We start from the raw sequence: 22534 nt of genomic DNA on the forward strand, positions 1-22534 counted from the left end.
ATTAACTTTTCTTTATCAGAAACAAAATGTTCATTTAAAAAAAATCTCAATTTTTAAAAGAAATTAAAATATAAAAGTAATGTATGCTCTATTCTAATCTACTATAGGAATAATAAGAATTCCGCATGGTAGAGAGCTATTTCTCATTAAATAATTAGCTAACATGGATACAAAGTAAATTAAAATTATAATCTTACAGAGACTTCATCTGAAAGGACAACACAGTTCTAAGAGAACTTAATTATTTCTTGGTTTTCCTTTACTTGAAAGATACAGTTATGATTTTAAAGTAAAAAATTTTCCAAAAAGCACAACTTCCATAAAAACAGAACATTATAATGTTAAGCTAAAAGCAACCTTATATTATAAAGGTTTACATCTTTCACATTACGGAAGAGAAAAATGGAAGTGTAAATCTTTCACATTACAGAAGAGAAAAATGGAAGCTAAACAAAAGTGAAATGACTTGCTTCAGGTAACATGGCTGATAACTCAGAGCTAGAAAGAGGCCCTACTGTGCTTTCCACCATAGCAATGTTTCCTAAACAGTGTGCAATGTGCACTACTGGTGTTAACTTGAAATGATTTTACATGTACAAGACACGCATTAAACATGGACTCATAAATGACTCAATAGGAGTCAATTATTAAAAATTAAGTCAGTATGGAAAAAATGCTATAAATGGCTTAAGTTTAGAAAACCAGTCTTTATACATATTGTCTGCTTACATGTTTGAGATTTTAACTTAGAAAAAGTTAAAAAGTTAAAGTTAAAAAGTCATAAAAGACATCTTGCTTTTGTAATCTTTACGTGATTTCAGGAACTTGCCTCTTTAAAAAAGACTTCCCAAATCATTTTAATATATTTTTACTAATTCAAAGTACAACATTTTCCTAGCACTCATTGACCTGTGTTTTCCTAAATACAGAAATTTCTTAAAGCTTGAACCTGGCTTGAACTTAAACTAATGATCATATTTTAATTTAAAAAAAAAAGGAAGTCATTTTCACCAATACAGAAGCTGTCAAATATGCTGTGTTCTAGTAAGCACTCTGGCATATAATAGATGTAAAATATTTTTAAATGTCCCAAAGGCATCTAATAAACATTATCCTATTAGGTGATTTAATTATATTTTATATCTTAAGCCCATCTTCCTAAGAAAAATAAAAACTCTTAATATTTAACCCAATTTTATAGTACACAAATTACTAATCAGAACAGAATTAAGTTATCCTAAAATGTAATTTTTGTATTCATCCCAATTCAATTGTGTTTGTTGTGTAGTGACCACTAAATGGTCATTTTAATATCAGGTTTAAAGTAAGTGATCAGAAAGTACCATAAAATATTAGCCATCAATATGATATTCAATATATTTCTTTCAGCAAATTCTGATTATAAAATAAGTGATGAGAAATTACCATAAAATATTAACCATAAATATGATACTCAATACATTTCTTTCAACAAATTTTGATTATAAAACTAGAAATTCAAACCAAGCCAAACCAAACCAAGCACAGCTTTATTTGATATAATAGGCTTTCTATGGTCTTACAATTACTGATATATTCTTGAAATTTGATTTATAAGAGACCTTTAAAACAAAAAGTAGTATCTTCCTAGGAATTACATAGATTTCAATATTTCAAAATACTTGAATAAACATAGTACCTACCTTTGTATCTGCTAAGGCATTGATAACATTCCCAAGAGCTAAGAGTGATCGATTAATATTTGTGCCTTCTATAAACCGGGTCCCTTTAGCACTGGTAGAACTGGCTCTCTCAGACCCTGCCAGGTCAATGAGTGACATCTTGGCAATTCGTACATTTTGACTGATACTTGCTGTTTTGTCTTGTTGTCGCAAATAAATCTTTTTTGAAATTACAGGAGAATAGGAAAAATGAAGATAAGATTTAGCAAAATTAAAAGGGAAACATGCACTTTATTTTTCAAAGAATATGAAATCAAAATTATTTTCATTTTAAAAACAAACTGAACAAAGTATAATAATCTGACTTGCTGATATCCAAGAATACCAGAAATAATTACGGAAGTTGAAAAAAACTCAAAAATGAAAAGATTTCCTATATGTGTACCAGAGGGCAAATAACTCCTGATCTGACAGAAGCTCAAAACAATTGCCATTTGTGTTCTGGTAACCACTGAGCCAGATCATAGAATTATCAGAGGTGGTGGTCGGGGCACAGGTACTCTAGAAATAATGTTCCTAACCAAAAACCAAAGGCAGTGGCCAGAGTGCTTTGCATGTCTCCAGGAGTTGTTCCTAAAGGAAAGCTGAATTTGAATGTTGACCCAAATTGAAGAGTAAGTGTATTCTAATTCCTAAAACTGTTGTATGTCATTATAATTAAGAAAATGTCCCATATAAAAAAATTAGTAAAATATACTTGTCATGTTCAGCCCAATAGAGTAAACCATCATTTATTGAATGCTACTTTGTTCAGTTTAACTGAAATAAATTAAGTGGCAAACTTAAAAGAGATTGGTAAGATTAGCTATTATTCCATCATAAAGATCTTTGTTAATATTCTTACAGACCAGGGTCTAAGACATGTTGGGGAAATTTCAATGTCACAGATAAACATTTCTCTTATGACTACTGATAAATGAAGAGTCACTGGAAAGAACAGAAAGGGTTAATAAAATTTTATGAACTGGAGACTTTCTGAATGACTTGACTGCCTCAGATATGAATTCTTTCAACTATATCAATTTCTTACTGTAAATCGGATTACACTAGCATAATCCAGAATGAAGCTATAAAATAATTTGGATTTTAACAGGACTAGGAGCTACAAAAAATAATACCTACTAACATATGCTTTAACTCTTTCTGGAACTGTATTCCTAAAAAGAACTGTATCAATGCAATCAATGTCCTTAAGGAATGCAACTACTTGCAAGGTCCCTATGATGAAATCCTTAAAAAAGTAAATCAGAATCTCCCCAATTTATTGCTTCTGTAAATCTATACCTAAAAAGAGAAGGTTTGTTTTGAATATAAGATTATCTTTAAGAAAGATTAAATATTTTCACTGAAAAACACAAGGAAAAAAAACCCTTTAACATTACTGCCTTATTATCCTGTATTTTTACACAGTAAAAATTTATACTTCTGATTTACATCATCTCAATTCTGAATAATCTTGATAAAATCTTTTCAAAGCTCCAAAATAAAGGAAATGCTGAGGAAGGAGTGCACAGTTGAAGGGATTTCTTTGCATATATGAAAATTATCCCACATGAATTTGGCTTTGTTTATTTTAAATTCAATTTTAAGAGCAATGGTGTAATGGGTTGTTACCTGGAAAACAGCATGAGAACGAGAAGATGTGGCATTCATATCAGTGGGATGCTGTGTCCTGTTTTTGTTTCCACTATCCAATAACTGTAAAATCTCCTCGGAGGATTTGGGCTAGAGAAGTTTAAGTAGAAGAAAAACATACAAATAGTCGTCTATCTTTAAAAATTTTAATAAACTTTCAACAAGAAAAAAAGACTTTTAAAGAAAAGGTAAAAAAATGCATTCTATAAACTGCACCCCATTAAATATTTCCTATATAGTACTAAGCAAATGATATACAGTTGACCTTTGAACAATGCAGGGGTTTTGGGCACTGACACACCTCTCTCCTTCAGGCAACTGAAAATCCACATGTAACTTATGACTTCCGAAAAGTTTTGCTAATAACCTACTGTTGACTTCAAGTCTTACTGATTATATGAACAGATGTTACATATTTTGCATATTACATGTATTATATACTGTATTCTTATAAAAAATGAAGCTAGAGAAAAAGAAATGTTATTAAGAGAATCATAAGAAAGAGAAAATACATTTGCAGTACTGTACTCTATTTATATAAAAAAATCCACATATAAGTGGACCTGTTCATCTCAAACCCATGGTGTTCAGGGTCAACTATACTTTGGTGTTATATGAGAAATAAAGGATAAAATCTTATCTCTTGGAGGAGATAAAATATAAATGTATTAAGCAGAATACAGAGTATTAAATTTGCAAGAGGATTTTTTTTAAAAAAGCTCATTTAGAGTGACTGGGTGGCTCAGTCACTTAAGTCGGACTCTTGATTTTGGCTCAGGTCATAACCTCAGGGTTGTGAGACTGAGCCCCACATTGGGCTCCACGCTGGGTGTGCAGCCTGCTTAAGATTCTCTTTCTCCCTCTGTCCTCGCCTTGAGCTCTCTCTCTCTCTCTCTAAAAACACAAACAAAAAAACCCCCAATCTCCTTGCCCAAAAACAACAAAAAGAAAAGCTCATTCAATTATTTCAAAGGGAAACAAAATAATATTGAAGATATATTCTAATTATTTTAACTCTGCACTTCATTATTTTTCTTCTTTCTTGAACACAACAGAAACTAAGTAAATGGCTAAATAACCACACTTGTTATCACAATAAGGAAAAAGAAATTCATAAACATACCTGATGTAAAGTCAAGCCCTGAACGACAACCCCTTTTTGGGCATCCTCCCGAACAGCAAGTGGCCCTGAATTTACCAAGAGGTCACGAATCTGTTCATTATATACCTTAAGGAAAAAAAAAACAAAACCCCCCCCAAAAAACCCTGCTTTAGCACTGATGTTGAAATAATAGTGACAACATCACACATGTTGCTGATTTAAGGTTGTATTAGAATTACATCTTAAAGGTAAGCAGCAACTCATTTGCATTCATGTCACCCCTTCTATCTCGTGTTGCCATTTTCTATCATCTAAGAAAACAGAAGTTACCTAAGTTTGTAACTGAAATTTAAAGGTGGAGTCATTACACCCTCCTTCCATAATTCCTAACTTGATGATTACAGTGAAACAGAAATAAGATAGCTTGAATTGCCTTTTCCTATTTTCTGGAAATATAGGGGACACATTGTCTTGGGAATTCTAGTAAGTTATATGGCGGTGGCATGGTTTTTGCTGAAGATGTTTATTATTTCATGATGTCCCAATAGTTGAAACTTTTTAATTTTAGAGCTTAAAAGTTAAAACCCATACTCAAGGATCGACAGTATTTATTTCATTTATCCTTTAATTACATTAAGTTTAATATGCAATTCTTAATAATAAGTCCCATAATAGGACCACACCCCTCCCCCCGCCCCCAACTTTTGGAACTAAGTCCGTAGGAGGTTAAGTGATTTGTCCATGGTCACAAAAGTAATAGCAGAGTAGGGATGGGAGTCCAGATATCCTCACTCTACTGCATGGCACTGAATATATATCTGTATTTTAGGTCTTTAGCAATTTTTTTTTCAGTAATTTCTGTAAGCAATTTCTTTTTTAGTAATTTTTTAGCAATTTTTTTAGTAATTTCTGTAAAAAATGCATTCAAATAGTACTATTGATTTGTTTTTATGAATTTATTAAAAGTACTTAATTTTCTACTTGCCAACCAAATGACCACATTCGATAAAATTTTAAAAAGCATACAGACTTAGGCTTTAAGAATTATTTTGTGTAAGTTATTTCCATGTTCTAATAAATAGTCTGTAGTGCTACTCTATTGCTGGTAAGATTTTCTACAATGAATGATAATCATTTTTAAATGTAATAAACTCTTAAAAGTAGTAAAATATGAAGATACAATTTTTTGGTTCTTATTTTTCTGATAAGCAGTAGTCACTTTTCAAATGACTACTTACCCATTTCAATCATACAAAATAAAAAATCACAACAACTATTCTCAAGCCAATCTACACATCAGAATCACCTGGGAGCTTTTAAAAAACATAGATGCCTCGGCCACAATCCAGATCTATTAAATTAAAATGTCCGAGGGTTGAGGCCTAGGCATGTCTATTTTTAAAAAGCTCCATAGCCAACTCTGGTGCATAACCTGAGTGGAAAGCCATTAGATTAGACATTGCCTTACCATTAATGAAACGAAGGCAGATTAAAAGGAAGAAAAAAACAAAAACATTATAAAAATAACCAAACTTCAAAATTCGCCCAGTTATAAAAGGATCTAAGGAAGAAATAATGAATATTGCCATGTTCTTTACCCAATTAAGTTCAACTCAATTTTTTTTCAGTACTTAACTATAGAAAACGAGTTTTACTTCTCTTTTATTTCCAAGTTCTGTAGACAAGAAAATTTTTAGCAACATACATATCTTAATCAATTTTTGAAATGTGAAGAACCTTTCTCAGTAGGAACCAAACTACAAGTTGTCAACAAGAGAGCTGTGACTACCAGAAACTTTTTCTCTGATACCACAAATGAATAGGCAGTAAAATCATGGATTTGTTTCTGTACTGGTATCTGAAACACTATCTGAATGCAAAGTTAGCATGCCTATCTCCTAGTTATGATTTGTTGAATGTCACCTATTACTAAGGAGGCAGAAGTCCTCAAAGAATGAGGACACAAAAGACGGTATGAAGGAGATATGATTGGCCAAACCCAGTATAATTTGAGCATACAAATAAATAATTATGGGAAAGGATTACAAGCTATTAAATAATGTTAAGAATCTATGAATCCACACTGATTTAATAAAGGAAAGGAAAAGTTCTTCCATACAGTAGAAAGCCAAGAAATAAATGTAGATGAAATGATGGAATTTAAATATCACTATCGTCTACCATTATAATAATAATTGATTTAGGCATGAATCATCAGTGGATGTCAATAGTAATAGATGAAAATTTGAGGAATAAGAGGACAAAGTATAAAGTAGTATCTTCATACTGCAGAAACTCTGCCGACACCAACATAATGAAATGGATCAAAGTTAACACAGCCAGAAATGGGACTAACTAACCACATCAGCCTCTTGTTATGATACTATAAGAACCCAACATTACTTCCCTGGTGTTTCTGCCAGTGCATAACCTGAATCTAATCATTGACTAACCTAAATTAGGGGTTTTATGACAGTGACATAAAACACAGAAAAAAAATCCAGATTGAGACTAAAGAGATATAATGACTGAATGCAATTTATGATCTTAGATTTTCTTTTTCAATAAAGGACATCATCAGAATAATTGGCAAAATCATATTAAGATTTATAGATTAGGTAATGGTGTTCTATCATTATTAATTTCCTGATTTCGATAACTATTCAGTGGTTATTTAAGAAAATTTCCTGTTTTTACAAGTCTGTAACTTAAACAGTTCAGAAAAAAGAAATATACACACATACAGAGGGAGAAAGCAAAGGTAGTAAAATGTTAACATATGGGGGATCTGGGTGAAGGGTATCTGGAAGTTCTTTGTGCTAATCTTGCTAATCAGAAATTGGGCCAGAATAAAATACCAGCAGAAAAAGAGTAAGATGTGTAACAAATACTTAAGACCAGGAATTTTAATGATTTTATACATTTGTAAGAAAATGCTATATGACAGAATAGTTTGAATGGGCCATGGAACTTCTTAAAGATTTCTCAACACTATTTACTAATATAAAGAATGATTCTGTCAACTTACCTCCAGATACGAAACTGCGGTACTACATACTTTCTCTTCTTTAATCTCATCCATGGATTTATAAAGGTCTAACATTGATCCTAGCATCGTGTGGGTCTTCCCAGCTCCAGTTGCACCATATGCAAGTACTGAGTTTTTATAAAAAGGGATCAAAGCTCTTTATTATGGCATACAACATTACTCTACCCACTGTCTAGTGGATAGTTCCATCTAGATATCTTGAACATAACTCTAAACTCAAGAGGTCCAAAATTAACTTATAGCCTTATTCTTAAAACCTGGGAATTTTAGCACAAATCCACTCTTCTCCTATATTCTGTATTCTGGTTAATGGTACCATCTTCCCCTCATCTGCTCCTTTTCTTCCACAGCAATCTTACAAGTTTTAATTAATCAGTTATCAGTCTCCCTATCTAGTCTCGATCTTTAATCCCTCTCTTAGAATTTTGTACAGTTTTTTTATGAAAACAAAATCTGAATATGTTAAATCTTCTTAATTGTACAATAGTCCTACATGAGAAAGTTCAAATTCCTTGCATTGGAATATTATTAGGCACTCTCTCTAGCCTATTTCTTCCTTGCTGTGGTCTAGGTATGCTAGATAGTGTGAAGTTCTCTGCATGTGGTGCTTCTTTTCTACTCTGCTGCCTTTCCACTGAAGTTCCTTTACTTAATCCAGCTGGAATACTTACACCTGTTCTAAATATTCAGCATAAATGTCACTTTTCCATGTCTTCCCTATCACAAGGAGAAACATCTACTCCCTCATTTGAGCCCTCAGTATATGCTACATGTCCTTCTATTCCAGCATGTATCACACTGTATTTCCAACTCTGAGCTCCACCAAGGCTGAGGCTGTATATCCTTCATAACTAGCAAATGACCTGGCACAAAGCAGACATTCACTACAAGTTTGCCGAGTAAATGAATTCCAATGGAACTCATTTATAAAATTCCTTCATAAAATTTATGTTTTAGGCAAATTATTTTGTTTCCATGATTCTCTCCAGTGTAACATAAAAGTGATGTGTTCCTCAAACACAAAATGAAACAAAAAACTACTCTGAATTACATATGGCAAATACTTGACATAATATAAAACCATTAAGTCCTCATATTATTACTGGTAAAAATATTTTTATAAGTTAAATCTCTCTGCTAAACCGAATATTAACAAAATACTAAAATACTTTTCAGTAGCATCAATTAAACTGACATGGTTCATTCTGTTCTATTTTATGGAAGCTAGTAGTACATCAAGAAGTCTTATGACAGCTGGATAATAATATAAAATAAAGCCAAGAAGAAAACAAAGATTCAGCATTAGTTTGGTAGAAATTTTTTCATTTGGAGTTCAAGAAAAATTTAAATCTCTGGAGACAGTATGGAGTTTCATGAATGAGGAAAAGAATATACACTTAAAAATGAGAATCATAGCAGTTCTAATCAATAAACCACATTCTATTCTTATTTGACCAAGAGGGTAAGTCTTCTGTAATAAAACTGAATGAGTCAGTGAAAGACAGTGAAACATGTTAAAGTTTTAGGGTATCTTGAAGAAAATGTTGTAAATGGTGGTAATTACAAAAATAAGATATAAATAATGGTGTTAATTGCCTTGTAAGTATTGAATTAACTGGCCTTTGGATATCCTTCTAGGAAATAAACATGGTCATTTTGAAAGGCACATTACTACAGATCTAGTCAGAGCACTAGAGATACTTTCTGGACTGAAGATGATACTCAATTAACACGGGCTTTTAACATTTTTTTTTTTCAAGGTACTATAAAGAAAAATGGTTCTGTAAAGAAACTTGCCAAGTGTTCAGAAATGTCCAACTTTTCCCCAGGGATAGACAGTTGTATAGGTAAGCAGCAGGAATATTAATGAATACAAATTGGGAGAAATCTGGCATCAATTCCAAGACCCATGTGGTAAAATAACATAGGAAAACTGAAAAGATGGCTCTCTATAGGGACCATAGCAAGACTCTGGAAGAGAAAGTTTCACAAAATGTATGTTATATAAGATGCCAAATTTCAAAGAAAGTCTACATTTACAGTGAAATTCTACTGAACTTAATAATTTTAAGCAAACAACCACCTTAAAATTGACTATGTTTGGAATGCGCGGGCCAAGTAGGTATCCATTCTAATGTAAAACTGAAATCAGATGGAAAAATTTAACTAAACAATTACCTGTGCAATTATATCCATTCAAAAAACTACGAAGAATTGGCTTAGTAGTATGTTCAAAAACTTCCAATTGAGTTGAAGTTTCATCAAAAACTGCATCAAATACAAATTTGAGATCCTTATTTTGTCTCTTTGTAATATCTCGATTTGCAGTTTTCTTTCCATGAAAAAAACTAATTTCTTCTTGTTTGGGATCAAAAACTAGAATATGCTTATCCACAACATGGACTACTTTATGGAATCCAGCTGCCTTTTCTTTTGTGTTTTCTGGACGCACACGAACAACTACTTTCATATGGTGACACAGGTCTTCCTCAGTGACAGACATTGTTGATTATCTTGCTTCCCCTGTTTATATGAATGCCTGAATATTTCTCTGTAATTAAAAAGGAAAATAAAGTATTAATATTAGTTCTATTGTATATAATAGGACTGGCATATAGTATTCATTAAAAAAAAAGTGTTAATTCTATTCCACTTACCCGGTAAATGTTACTAGACATATATTTAAATGTATATACACACACACACACACACACACACACACACACAGACACAAACACATTTCACTCCTTAGTTCAAAACCTTCCAATGGTTATTTATTTTATTCAGAGTACAAGCTGAAGTTCTCTAAATGGTCTCCATTTTTACCTCATGTTTTATTATTCTTCCCTTTGCTACCTCCATTCCCACCAAGCACCCCAATGGGGTCTTTCTACCAGCCATTCTCTCCATTGCAACATGCTTCCTTCAATATCTGCATTACTTCTTCCCTTACTTCTTCCAAGTCCTTGCTCAAATGTTGCCCTCCTGACTACTCTTATTAAAACTGCCAATCCAATTGCTAATTACCCTTATACTGCTCTATTCTTTACCAAAGCCTTACCATCTTCAAATAGTATATACTTTTAACTTATTTATTGTGTCTATTTCCTCTATTCCAGTTAAACTATATACTCTTTAAGGATATGTATACTTTTTAAAATCTGTTTTGCTTATTGATGTATTCCAAGAGCCTAAAACGGTGCCCAGCACAAGGTAGACTGTATAAATACTTGAACAAATTAGAAAATCTAAAAGGTTTAAAATTTTTTTTCTTAGTTTTAACTTTTAGATTCTCAATTAATTTCTGGATAGTTGAGGTTTCTAAACTATTGATATTTGTTAGTTTATATTTACCTTTACTTTTTATTTTTATGTGAGGCAGTCTGAGAGTCAGACCATAATTTTTAAACCTAATATCATTGATGTACCCTAGACTTACATCATTACAGAGCAGATTAGGTGTGTATGCCATCTTCCCTATCTTCATACCAGGGCTAACTAATTGATGCATCCTTGGAACTATTTTTAACACTATGGGTTTGTGAGATGCAGGCAGAGATAAGCCTAGGTGTATCAATTTCCACTGCCAAGAGGCTTGCAGCCAAGATCACTTTTACTGAAAATAGTTCATAAGACAAGGTTCTTCCTTCATTACCTTGATGATTCTGAGAGATCTTTTGCTGTCCATTACCATAAACTAATATAGTGCTGAAGCCCTTGTGAAAATCAAAGCTAGGTTTTTGGGTAGCCTCGCTGTGACTGTAGTCTAAGCAGAAGTCCAGGGTCTGAGTTCTGACTTATACTTCATGTAAAAAGATCTACCAGGGTCTTGTGTTTGTGTGTGTGTGATTTAATTTTTTGTTTTGTGATATAATCTGATCATTCTCACTGCTGTGTAGATAATATACTGTAAGGAATGAAGACTAATTAGAACACTGAAGTAGTACAGATAGGAGATAATGCTGTCAACTCAGAACAAGGTGGTAGTCAGATTCTGGAAATATTCTGAAGGTAAAGATAATAAATTCTCCTGATAGATGTGGAGAATGAGAGAAAGAAAGGATTCAAGAATAACTCCAAAGTTCTTGGCCTGAGTGTTGGAAGATCTAATTTCGTAAGTTTAAGAATTTTAATAGATATCCAGGTGAAAGTAAGTGTTAAGGCAGTTGGAACCCAAGTTAAAAAAAGTAAAGTCTGTCCTCAGAGTCTTAATGCTTCAAACGGCATTAAGATTTTAGGGAACCTTTAAATCAAGAACAGGTTGATCAATTGTGTTAAATATAGCTAAAGGTAAAGTACACACTAAGAAGTAACCGTGGGATTTAGTAACATAGAAGCCAATGAGAAGAACAGTTTTGGGGGAATGATGGGACAAAAACCTGAATGAGAGAGGACTCAGTGAATACAGGAAATAGTACTGCAAAAGTGAGCAAAGAAATGGTATGGTGGAGGGGGAAGAAAGCTTAAAAAAAGACATTTTGTTTTTTTAAAGGGGATAAATCACAACAATGATGAAGCTAAAATATGTCATAAAACCATATACTTTTGGAAAGAATTCAAATAAAGCCAAAGTAATCTAAAAGCAGGAGACACTGGACATGGCACTCCCTTTTTAGACTCTGTCCTTCCCCAAAAATAGAACACTGAAGAGGAAAGGATGGTCATTTGGATTCTAACAGTTAGGATCCAGATGAATTACTACTCTGCTCTTTCTTCATCCTTGAGCTTCTGTCTAACCAGGTTCCACAAAGCACCTATACCTCACTTCTGTGAACTTGGACAACTTCCTTAATCTCACTGAGTCTCAGTTTCTCATTTGTATAAAAGAAGCCTCAAAGCACTATGAAGGCTAAAAGAGATAACAAGTATTAAGTGTATTAAGGCATTCAATAAATGTCAGTTCTCTTCCCTATCTACACCCATTCCTGTCTCTTCTTGTCAAAGACACTGGTTCATCTTTTTAGTGTTTCCCAATGGGCTCATGATGGCACTTTGGGTAGGATAATTCTTCCTTGTTTGGAACTGATACATGTATTAGAGGATATTTAGCATTTCTTTTTTTTTATAATAATATTTTTTTATTATATTACGTTAGTCACCATACAGTACATCCCTGGTTTTTGATGTAAAGTTCGATGATTCATTAGTTGCCTATAACACCCCGTGCACCATGCAATACGTGCCCTCCTTACTACCCATCACAAGCCTATCCCATTCCCCCACCCCCCTCCCCTCTGAAGCCCTCAGTTTGTTTCTCAGAGTCCATAGTCTCTCATGCTTCATTCCCCCTTCTGATTACCCCCCCTTTCTTTATCCCTTTCTTCTCCTACCAATCTTCCTAGTTCATATGTTCCATAGAGAAACCGTATGATAATTGTCTTTCTCTGCTTGACTTATTTCACTTAGCATTATCTCCTCCAGTGCCAACCATGATGCAGCAAATGTTGAGAAATCGTTCTTTTTGATAGCTGAGTATTATTCCATTGTATATATGGACAACATCTTCTTAATCCAGTCATCTGTTGAAGGGCATCTTGCCTCCTTCCACGACTTAGCTATTGTGGACAATGCTGCTATGAACATTGGGGTACATATGGCCCTTCTCTTCACTACATCTGTATCTTTGGGGTAAATACCCCGTAGTGCAATGGCTGGATCATAGGGTAGCTCAATTTTTAACTTTTTAAGGGATCTCCACACTGTTTTCCAAAGTGGCTGTACCAACTTGCATTCCCACCAACAATGTAGGAGGGATCCCCTTTCTCCACATCCTCTCCAACAATTGTTGTTTCTTTCCTTGTCAATTTTTGCCATTCTAACTGGCGTAAGGTGGCATCTTAGTGTGATTTTGATTTGAATTTCCCTGATGGCTAATGATTTTGAACATTTTTTCATGTGTCTGTTAGCCATTTGTATGTCTTCATTGGAAAAGTGTATGTTCATATCTTCTGCCCATTTTATGATTTGTTTATTTGTTTCTCATGTATTGAGTTTGAGTTCTTTGTAGATCTTGGATACCAGTCTTTTATCTGTAGTATCATTTGCAAATATATTCACCCATTCCGTGGGCTGCCTCTTAGTTTTTTTGACTATTTCCTTGGCTGTGTAGAAGCTTTTTATCTTGATGAAGTCTCACGAGTTCATTTTTTCTTTTGTTTCTCTTGCCTTTGGAGATGTGTCATGAAAAAGGTTGCTGTGGCCGATGTCGTATAGGTTGCTGCCTATGTTCTCTTCTAGGATTTGGATGGATTCTTGTCTCACATTGAGGTTTTTCATCCATTTGGAGTTTATTTTTGTGTATGGTGTGAGAGAGTGGTCAAGTTTCATTCTTTTGCACGTAGCTGACCAGTTTTCCCAGCACCATTCATTGAAGAGACTGTCTTTAGCATTTCTGACCTCTATTATAGGCTAGTAGCATCCCACATTCCTTGATACCAAAAACTGATCTCCATACACACTTCTAAAAGCTCTTAGGGATACTGAATAATGCTTTGACCTTAAATGATATACTTTTTACCCCCAGTGATAGATAAAATACACACAAATGAAATAGTTAAATAAGCATAAGAAGACATCAGGTGATTATTTTGAAATAGATCTTAGAATCTCAAGGTTGGATGGGATCTCTTATTAATTAATTAACTAATCAACTCAACATGCTAACTATTAGATGTTGGAACCAAATAGCTTAGGTTAAAATCCCAGCTTTATTTACTGGCTATGACAGTTAGCAAGTTACTTAACCTCCTTGTGGCTCAGTTTCGTTATCTGTAAAGTAGGACTAATAATAATATCTATCTCACAGAGCTGTTGTGGGAACTTAGAACAATGCTTGGCACACAATATGCACTATAGTGTTTGCCACTGTTATTATTATTATTATTATATACAGTGCATTGAGGCAAAGAAGTATTAATAAAATAATGACATGATTATGTAAAGGTGTAACTGTGACAGACAAGTGGTGTAAGGTAAAGGTTATTAGTGCCACATAAGACTATCATGGGGGGGACTTAGATGATTAGAGGAAGTAACAGGAGTTGAGAGCTGAAGGATGGTTAGTTATTAACCAGGTTAAAAAAAAGCATTTCAGGATGGAAAATTAATTATACATTCAATAAATATTTATTGAGTACCTGCTATGAGCTAGGCATTTTTCTGGATCTCAGCATAGAGGGCAGGAGTGTGTGTGGGGGCTCCTATTTTAGTTGGGGCAGTTGAGAAAAGCTTGTCTAGTTGAGTGCCTTTTTACAGAAACTGAAAAACTCTCTGGGACAAGAGTTATTTCAGGCAGCAAGTCCAAAGGGCTGTGGTAGGAAACAGCTTGTGCAGAGGACATAACAGGCAACATGGTCAATTTACTTAAACCTCATTGCTTTTAGCTCTTTAGTTTTAGCTAGCTGCAATTTTATCTACAGCATCTAAAGAGATGCTCAATTTAGCTCAGTCCTTTTTAAAACATCTATACCCAATATGGGGCTTGAACTCACAACCCTGAGATCAAGAATTGCATCCTTCACTCACTGAGCCAGCCAGGTGTCCCAAGGTTTGCTGAGTCCTAATGCAGCTGGACAGAATAAAAGAGAAGGGAGAGGTCGCATTAGGAAGATATAATTAGATAAGAGTGGGCCAGATTTGGAAGATCATGAATACAAGGCCATGAAGTTTAGATTTGATTTTGAAGTTTATTGGGAATTGCTGAAGGTATTTTAGAAGGCAATAGATCTTAAGTAATACTTCAAGGAGAAATATTGACAATGGTCTAAACGAATTTAGGAAGTATAATCTCAAATACAACTTTGTTTTACAACTTGTTACAGATTTTAAGAAAGATATTGGTCTTAATTTTTAAACTATCACACATTTCTGGACTTTATCAAAACAAATGAGTGAAAATAATTTTCTTAATAAAAATACATAAAGTCAACAGGATCACCAAAATGTAAAAAATCAATCTGTTCAAATATACTAATGTCTTCAGGGATTAATGAAGTTTTCCCTACATTAATACATAATGCCAGGTTTTCTTTCCTAACATGGCCTAGTAAAAGAGATGGACATCTAGCTGATGCTGAATAAGGCACACAGAAAGTAAATTCTTTGACCATGTTTACTAAGAAGCAGCAAAGAAAAGCCTAAATATTGTTACTTGTGTAATAATGTGTTGATTCAAAAATTCTTTTCAGGAGCACCTGGCTGACTCAGTGGGTAGAGCATGTGACTTTTGATCTCAGGGTTGTAAGTTCGAGCACCACAATGGGTGTAGTAGAGATTACTTAATAAAATCTTAAAAAAAAAAAAATCTGTTCAGATGACTGTTCAGAAGATAGTATCATAGCCTCTGACCAATTTTGTCATATTCTATTCCTAATTATAGTTGTTGAATAGTAAGCTGATAGGTGGGACTGAAACATTAAAGATAAACACTTCCAACACCATTGTTCATTATCATAGAAAGGTATTTGTTTAGTCTAGAGAAAGCAGGATATAAAAGAGAATAATGAAGGAGCTAACGAAGGGGCTTTAGCTGCTAATCTATAAAGTGACAGGATTGGACTCTATGATAGCTAAGGTCCAATTCCTGCTCTGGAAAAGGGTATAAGAAAGTGACAAGAAATAATAGCTAATGGGGCTCTATGTTTTTCCTGTTATATCCCTAATCTCTCGTAATGAGTCTGGTAAATAGCAAATTCTCAAATATTTGATAAATGGGTAAATTAATAAATTATAAAAGCAGACACAGAATCCAAGAAAGCAATTCACCCGTTTAGAGTAGAGGCAAACATACAATATACTTCTCTGAAAGAATCAACATATTTTAGTAGAGTGCAATGATTGGCAATAATTGGCGGTCACAATGAGGACTCTGAGGCATCAAAAAAAGTTAAATAATGTGCCCGGTTTCTTGTTTACAAAATTAGGAAAATGGGAAGATCGTGTTTTATAATAATCACTGGGGGTAGTTAAAAAACCATGTCACTTAGTAAGGATAACACTCAATTTTCTGGGATAGTCACTTACATAGGAAAAGCTCATTCCTCTGCTATATTTAATGAAGAAGTGTTAAACCTTATTCTCTTCAATAACTGCAAGATAATATAAACCAAGTTGAAAAGGGAAATTCTAAACTTACAAGCAGCTACTGTTCACCCAAGATAAAATATAAGCCAATTAAGTTAGAGATTCACCAATTATATGCAAATACAATAATAAATCTAATTTAATTAATTGACTGCACATACTGATGACTTCTTCTAGAGCAATCAGATCATGTTATGTATCTCATGCTACTCCCCAGCTCCAAACTCTTCAATGACCTCCCAGCATAAGAATAAAATGCAAACTCCCTAGCATGTCCAGTAGGTTCTACATCTGGCCCCACCTACCTCTGCAACCTCTTCTTCAAATGGTATCCTCCCACTTGATTATTCTGCTTCAGTCACACTGTCCTTCTTAGTGTTCCTAAAACATTCCGTCTTGTTCTACCCTCATGGCCTTGCACTTTCTCTTCTTTGAGTGGAAGGCACTACCTTCAGATATTTGCAAATCTTAATCTCTCAGTTCATTATTCATGTCTCTGTTCAAATATCATTTCACAGAGGCTTTCCCTAAAGATTTTATTCAAATAGTGTCACCCTGCTCTTTCCTCTTCCATCCCTTACCAGCTTTATTTTTCTTCTTAGCATTTAGACTAATTGGAAAATATGTATAATTTGGTTACATATTTATTGTTTCCCCTCTAGAATATAAGCACTACAAGAATATGAACTATGTCTGTACCCCAGAACCTTGAACAGGGCTTGTTCCATATTTAGGACTCAACACATAATTGTTCAATAAATGAATGAATGAACTAATGCAGATTTTTAAGACATATGTGCAAAACAAGTGCAGAAGAGCAGACTTGGCATACGACCATTTATATTTTTAAAAAATAGATATATTTTTATATGTGTGGGCTCTTTTAGGAAAAGAACACAGGAAATTGATAGCATCAGTTGCCCCGCGGTGGGGAAATATGAAGGTATGGGTGACAGGCAGGCTTACTTTCTACTGTATATCCTTTTGTATCATTTACATTTTAAACAAGACTAGCTATTTTCATTTCAAAAACAAACAAAACAAAAAAGTATTAAAATTTACTGGAAGCACCATCTTTGATTTAATAATGTTGTATTTATGGAATACCTTCTATTGAGCACTTAGTTTAGAAATAGAAATTGCTAAGCAATTTACATACTTATTTAATCCCAGTAACAATCCTATGATACAGGTATTTATAATCATTTCTATTTTACAGAGGGATAACTGTAATATAGATCAAGTTAATTGGCTAAAGTCACACTATTGGAAGCACAAGACATGGGATTTGAACTGAGACTAACTGGATGTAAATCTGAAGTATTTAAGTCACTACTCTTTTGGTTGTAAATAGTCTCCAGAAATTTTCTCATAGAAGTTAAAAAAATATATTTGCCTATTTTTGGTAGAAACCTCAGGGCCTAGTAGAGGAGCTCTTGAATGAATATTGAAATAAAACAAAGTATGATTTCTCTCTGCCTGTGGTATATCAAACAGTTATCTATTGTCAGCAAGTACACTATTAATTGAGAACTCTTAAATTAAGTCAATAAGGTGATTACTACTAATGAACAACAATGATTATCATTTGAGCATACTCTGTATGCCAGGCATTATGGTTAACATTTAACATTCATCATCATAAATAATTTTTTCAAGATGACATAGCTACTAAGTGAGGAGCCAGAATGTAGTAGACTCAGGTCTAAATCCAAAGCTCATGTTCCTAACAACAATGCTCTACTGGAATAAGAACAGAATATTTTCAAACAAAGGTACAGAAATGCTGCACAAATTATTTTGAATGTGGAGTTATACAGTTCTAAATTACTTCTTAAATTCAAACTTAAATCTGAATTAGATTCAGGTTCAACGAACACTTTTTAGGAGCAGGAACTAACCCGGCCATACTATCATTTATATTCTCTGTGCAATTTACACCTCTTTGGAATTAACTTCAGTGTTAGAGCCAGTCCTTCCACTATCTTAAAAACATCAGGGAAGAACAAAATTTCAAAAGGAGTGAAGGCTGGCACTAACATCTGAGCTATTTTTTCCTCCTAGATTTCATAGAGTTGATAGCATAAAAGTGATTTTGTTGTGTACCTTAATCGATTCAGAGTATCAATGCACTTTGACAAGATGCACTTTTAAAGTGAAAATTTTATGTACTTCAAATACTTGTTCAGTAACAGAAGAGACTAATTTAATACTGTTAAAGACAAGATAATCTTTGTTTACTGAAACAGACAATTCTTACAAGGTAACAGAAACTTAGTAACAAGCACTATCTAGTCTTTGGTTCTTATATTCTCTAGCACCAAAGTTCATAAATACTTTCCAAAATCCAAGGCGAGGTGCTGAAGGTGGTGGAATAACAACTACCAACTAAAATGTAGAATGCTTAATACATTCTACTTGATAGTCAATAGTAAATAACCTAAACTATGTATTATACAACAAAATTGTTCAATTCTGGTCGAATAACCTCTTTTCATAAACAGTAGTTAGCCTTGATCTCTCTATAACTGAGTGCCTAATGAGCTCCTAAAAGAGTCTTGCAGAAACTAAGACACAGGACTTATTCTGTGTTCGAGTCCCTTTCATTTGTAAAGCACTTTGCCAAGTCGTATCGTTTCCATACCTCATCTGATTCTTGGCAATCCCGCTAGGCAGTGCTGGCACGTCTTGTCTTGATGCTACAACTGGGGCTCAGAGGAGGTTCCCGACTGACCTTTGCCAGGCTAACAGCAGAACCTTGCAGGACAAAAAGTTTTTAAGTTGGAGAACCAAAACTCCTTATTTGATAGCTAAGCCCAGAGTTACATTTACATCTGTATCTGAAACAAAACACTCTGAATCAGGAGTGGGTAATGAACTTTACACTGTAAAATGCAGGGCAAAGTGCTCTGCCAGTCTGGGAAAGGGGCCAGGATGCCTTTTAAAACTTCCGACTTCCTCAGAATTTAAGGAAGGAGATTTCTCCTCTTCCTGATGAGCAGTCAAGGGCTTCTGATCAGGCAGAGCTATGCTCTAGCGGGTTCTCGAGTTCCTTCTTCCTTTCACTTTCTCCTCAGGGACCCCAACTACCCTCACCCCCGCCCCCCGCCTTAACCCTTCCGCGTTTGTCAACAAGCCCATCCCGTCTTCTACTCCTCAGGCGGCCGCAGGAGCCTTCCGCTTCCAGCGAGATGGGTCATCAAAAGAAGCGTCTCGAGACAAGAGGTTTCTCCTCGCGTGCCTCTCACTCACCTCAGGTACAGCAAAAATTACCGCGACACTTCACTACGATGTCCGCCTCTCCACGATTCAAACTCAGCCACAAGATTCAAACCCAAGCCAGCTTTTTCAGCACCTTGTTTCATTGGCTGCCGTCTTCGTGACGCCATCACGTCGGACGTTGCCGTGGCGCGCTGCCGCTTAGCGCCAGGAGTCTCAGCCGCACAGCTCAGTGGAAGCGGCCTTGCTGCGCGTCGCCAGGGCAACGCCCAAGGCTGTTTCCGGAGGCGTTGGCCGAGGTGGGCGGGGCTAGACCGCAGCTGCAGGTGGGAGGTAGCCACCTGGGATCATCAGGCCACCTCCAGACCTGCGGGCGCATGGCCGGGTCCCAGGGTTCAGGGTGTGAGTGAGACGGGAGCGGGCAGGGGTTGGCTTGTGCCGTCTGCTTGCGGGAGTGGTGGAGCCTGTTGGGTGTGGGTTAATGGTTTCTGACTGTTTATATTCTCCTTTTCTTCATCGACTATTGAGGCCTCCAAGGCGCGGGTCCCATGCTCTGGAAGGTGTAGGGACCTGCTCCTTTTAGACACTTTCACTGGATCGAACTGGGGTCAATTCGCCTCAATTAATTGAAAGTCCAGGGCTTTTGGTTTGAGGCCCCAGTCTTCATTTCTCAGGACTCCCAGGCCTACTCCCTTTGTTGCTCACTGTGAAACTATTTGGTGTTTCGTTGTATTTACATTTCTTAATAACGATGACTTTACAAAATAAATTAATTTAAATTTATTGGCCAAGTTCATTATTGGATGCAGTGGTTTTTAAGTCTTAGATTGTAGATACTATTTCAGAATGTATGCTTTAATAAGGAAAAATACCAGAAAAAATGGGAAATACGTTTGCTAAGCCATCTTTATTTGTCAGGATGTTTTTAATAGTGTGATCTGAATGCCACTGTTATTCTTTATATTAACATTATTGTATCCATTCAGCAATTACTGATTGTAGACTTTAGGGACATAATAGCGTAAGTAAAAATCCCTGCCCTCTTGGAGTTTATATTCTTATATGGAGCTTATCACCATAATAAATAGGATGGCACAACACATTGCAAAGTATTATAAGTGAAATAATATATGAAAACCTCCACAATATGGACATTTATTTCCTACTGAAGAAGATCAGAAGCAGTGTGTATTGTATATGATGCATGTTATATGATTGTTTCTGAACTCTGGATAGAGCATCAATAAAGATACTAATTGCTGGCTATATTACATATATCTTAGCTAATGCAATAGCTATTTGTGTGGTGCTGGGTTTGGTAATAAAATTGAGAAGCCTTTTTATTTTATTTCAAATATCCACTCACTTTATAGTACTTTACCATTGATGTCCCAGGCATTTTGTTAATTTTATATATGCTATTTAATTCTCAAAGCAGTCCATGAGATGTAAGCACAATTTATTTTACTGAAGAAAAAAACTGAAGTTTTCAGAAAATCTCTAAAGTATTTATTAGTAACTGCACAAACCAGGAAATTCAGAATTGAGGACTTTGTCTCAGAAATACTTTCAAAATTAAGTGATATTAAGATGCTTTCTTAATCTATTCTGAAGATAGGCATTTTTTAAAACCAATTTCTTGTAAAATTGCGTGGATTATTGGTGAATAAGAAGCGTTTTACGTATCTTTTTTGACACCCACATTGTAAGGCTTGCTAACAGGTGTTTCCACACCTAATCTAAGTGCTTATTTTACATTTAACTTTAAATTCTGTCTTACACTTGCCCTTTAACTCATTCAGATGATGAGGTTCATATTCTTAAAGAATTGTATAAAGAAACTTTAATGTTACAATCAATGCCATCACTGTGCCAGCTGGCTTCTGTTTAGTTTGGCAAAACATTAAGGAGTATAGCAGAAAGTATAAGAAACTGGTGTATTTTGGAACGAAATGAAGGAAAAAGAACCAAAACCTTAAAAACATGTGGTGCTAAGGGAGACAAATTCCCACCTTTTGTTAGAAGTTGGAGTATAACTAATGCTGTTATAATAGAACACAGAAATTTAACACAGGTTCGTAATAAACCAAATAGAATGGAGATAAGGATAAATGGAAAGTTAGATTTAAACTTGCCTCAAACATTAAAAAAAAAAAAAAAGTAAAAGTAAATTTAAACCTGGCAGTGGTAGGTTCTTATTCCTGCCCCCTCCAGGAACACTATTTGAAAACCCCATTGTCAGCTGGGTCCTGGAAACAGCGGAACGAAAGGCAGACGGTTTTCTGTTGCTGGGGGGGACGTGGGCCCTATCTGTCCGTCCTTGCAAGTTTCCCCCAAGGTTAGGACCTAGACGTGGGGCAAATTCGTGTTCTCTGGCACCACAGTGGTCGTCGTTGGCCCGAGTTAGAAGCCAACTGAGATTTCTTCCTGCCTCAGGTGAGGAGAAAGTGGCCGAGTCCCGGGAGCTTTTTTGAGCCCACTCCTTGGCTTTGGGGGGAACTTCCTGAGGTCGCCGGATTCGCCCAGGACAAAGAAAACGCCCCTGCTCCCGCTTCCTCTCCTCAACACTTATTCATCCTGAGTTCGGAAGTTTGTAAACAGTTTTCCCTCTTCCGAGTATAATTCTTAGGCAAAAGGATGCATTCTTCCTTAACTTTAGAAGCTCTTTCACTTTCTGTGCTTTCGGCTCCCAGCCTCCAGGCTGGGTTTTTGGCCTTAGGAATTAAA

At 35.1% G+C, this 22534-nt stretch overlaps 2 protein-coding genes across 4 annotated transcripts in view; one reads left to right on the forward strand and one right to left on the reverse strand.

The window, feature by feature from the left end:
• The window catches only part of KIF18A (kinesin family member 18A), an 81119-nt gene extending 59136 nt beyond the window's left edge, over positions 1-21983 (reverse strand). Inside the window, exons 1-7 of the mRNA XM_008686879.2 lie at positions 19841-21983; positions 19233-19345; positions 9686-10058; positions 7487-7614; positions 4480-4584; positions 3336-3446; positions 1683-1880 (exon numbers count right to left, since the gene is read on the reverse strand). Coding sequence (XP_008685101.1) covers positions 1683-1880; positions 3336-3446; positions 4480-4584; positions 7487-7614; positions 9686-10010 — 867 coding nt within the window. The 5' untranslated portion in view covers positions 10011-10058; positions 19233-19345; positions 19841-21983. The remainder of the gene's footprint in view (positions 1-1682; positions 1881-3335; positions 3447-4479; positions 4585-7486; positions 7615-9685; positions 10059-19232; positions 19346-19840) is intronic.
• A 137-nt stretch (positions 21984-22120) lies between these two features.
• The window catches only part of METTL15 (methyltransferase like 15), a 178240-nt gene continuing 177826 nt past the window's right edge, over positions 22121-22534 (forward strand). For 2 of the 3 annotated variants that reach the window (XM_008686876.2, XM_040638908.1), the window contains exon 1: positions 22138-22243. The gene's annotated coding sequence lies outside the window, so the exon portion shown is untranslated. Of the gene's footprint in view, positions 22244-22534 lie in introns of all 3 variants that reach the window. The other variant, XM_008686874.2, reaches the window with a different exon arrangement.

This window comes from Ursus maritimus, unplaced genomic scaffold (assembly GCF_017311325.1).
Source record: "Ursus maritimus isolate PB19 unplaced genomic scaffold, ASM1731132v1 scaffold_23, whole genome shotgun sequence".
Taxonomy (NCBI): domain Eukaryota; kingdom Metazoa; phylum Chordata; class Mammalia; order Carnivora; family Ursidae; genus Ursus; species Ursus maritimus.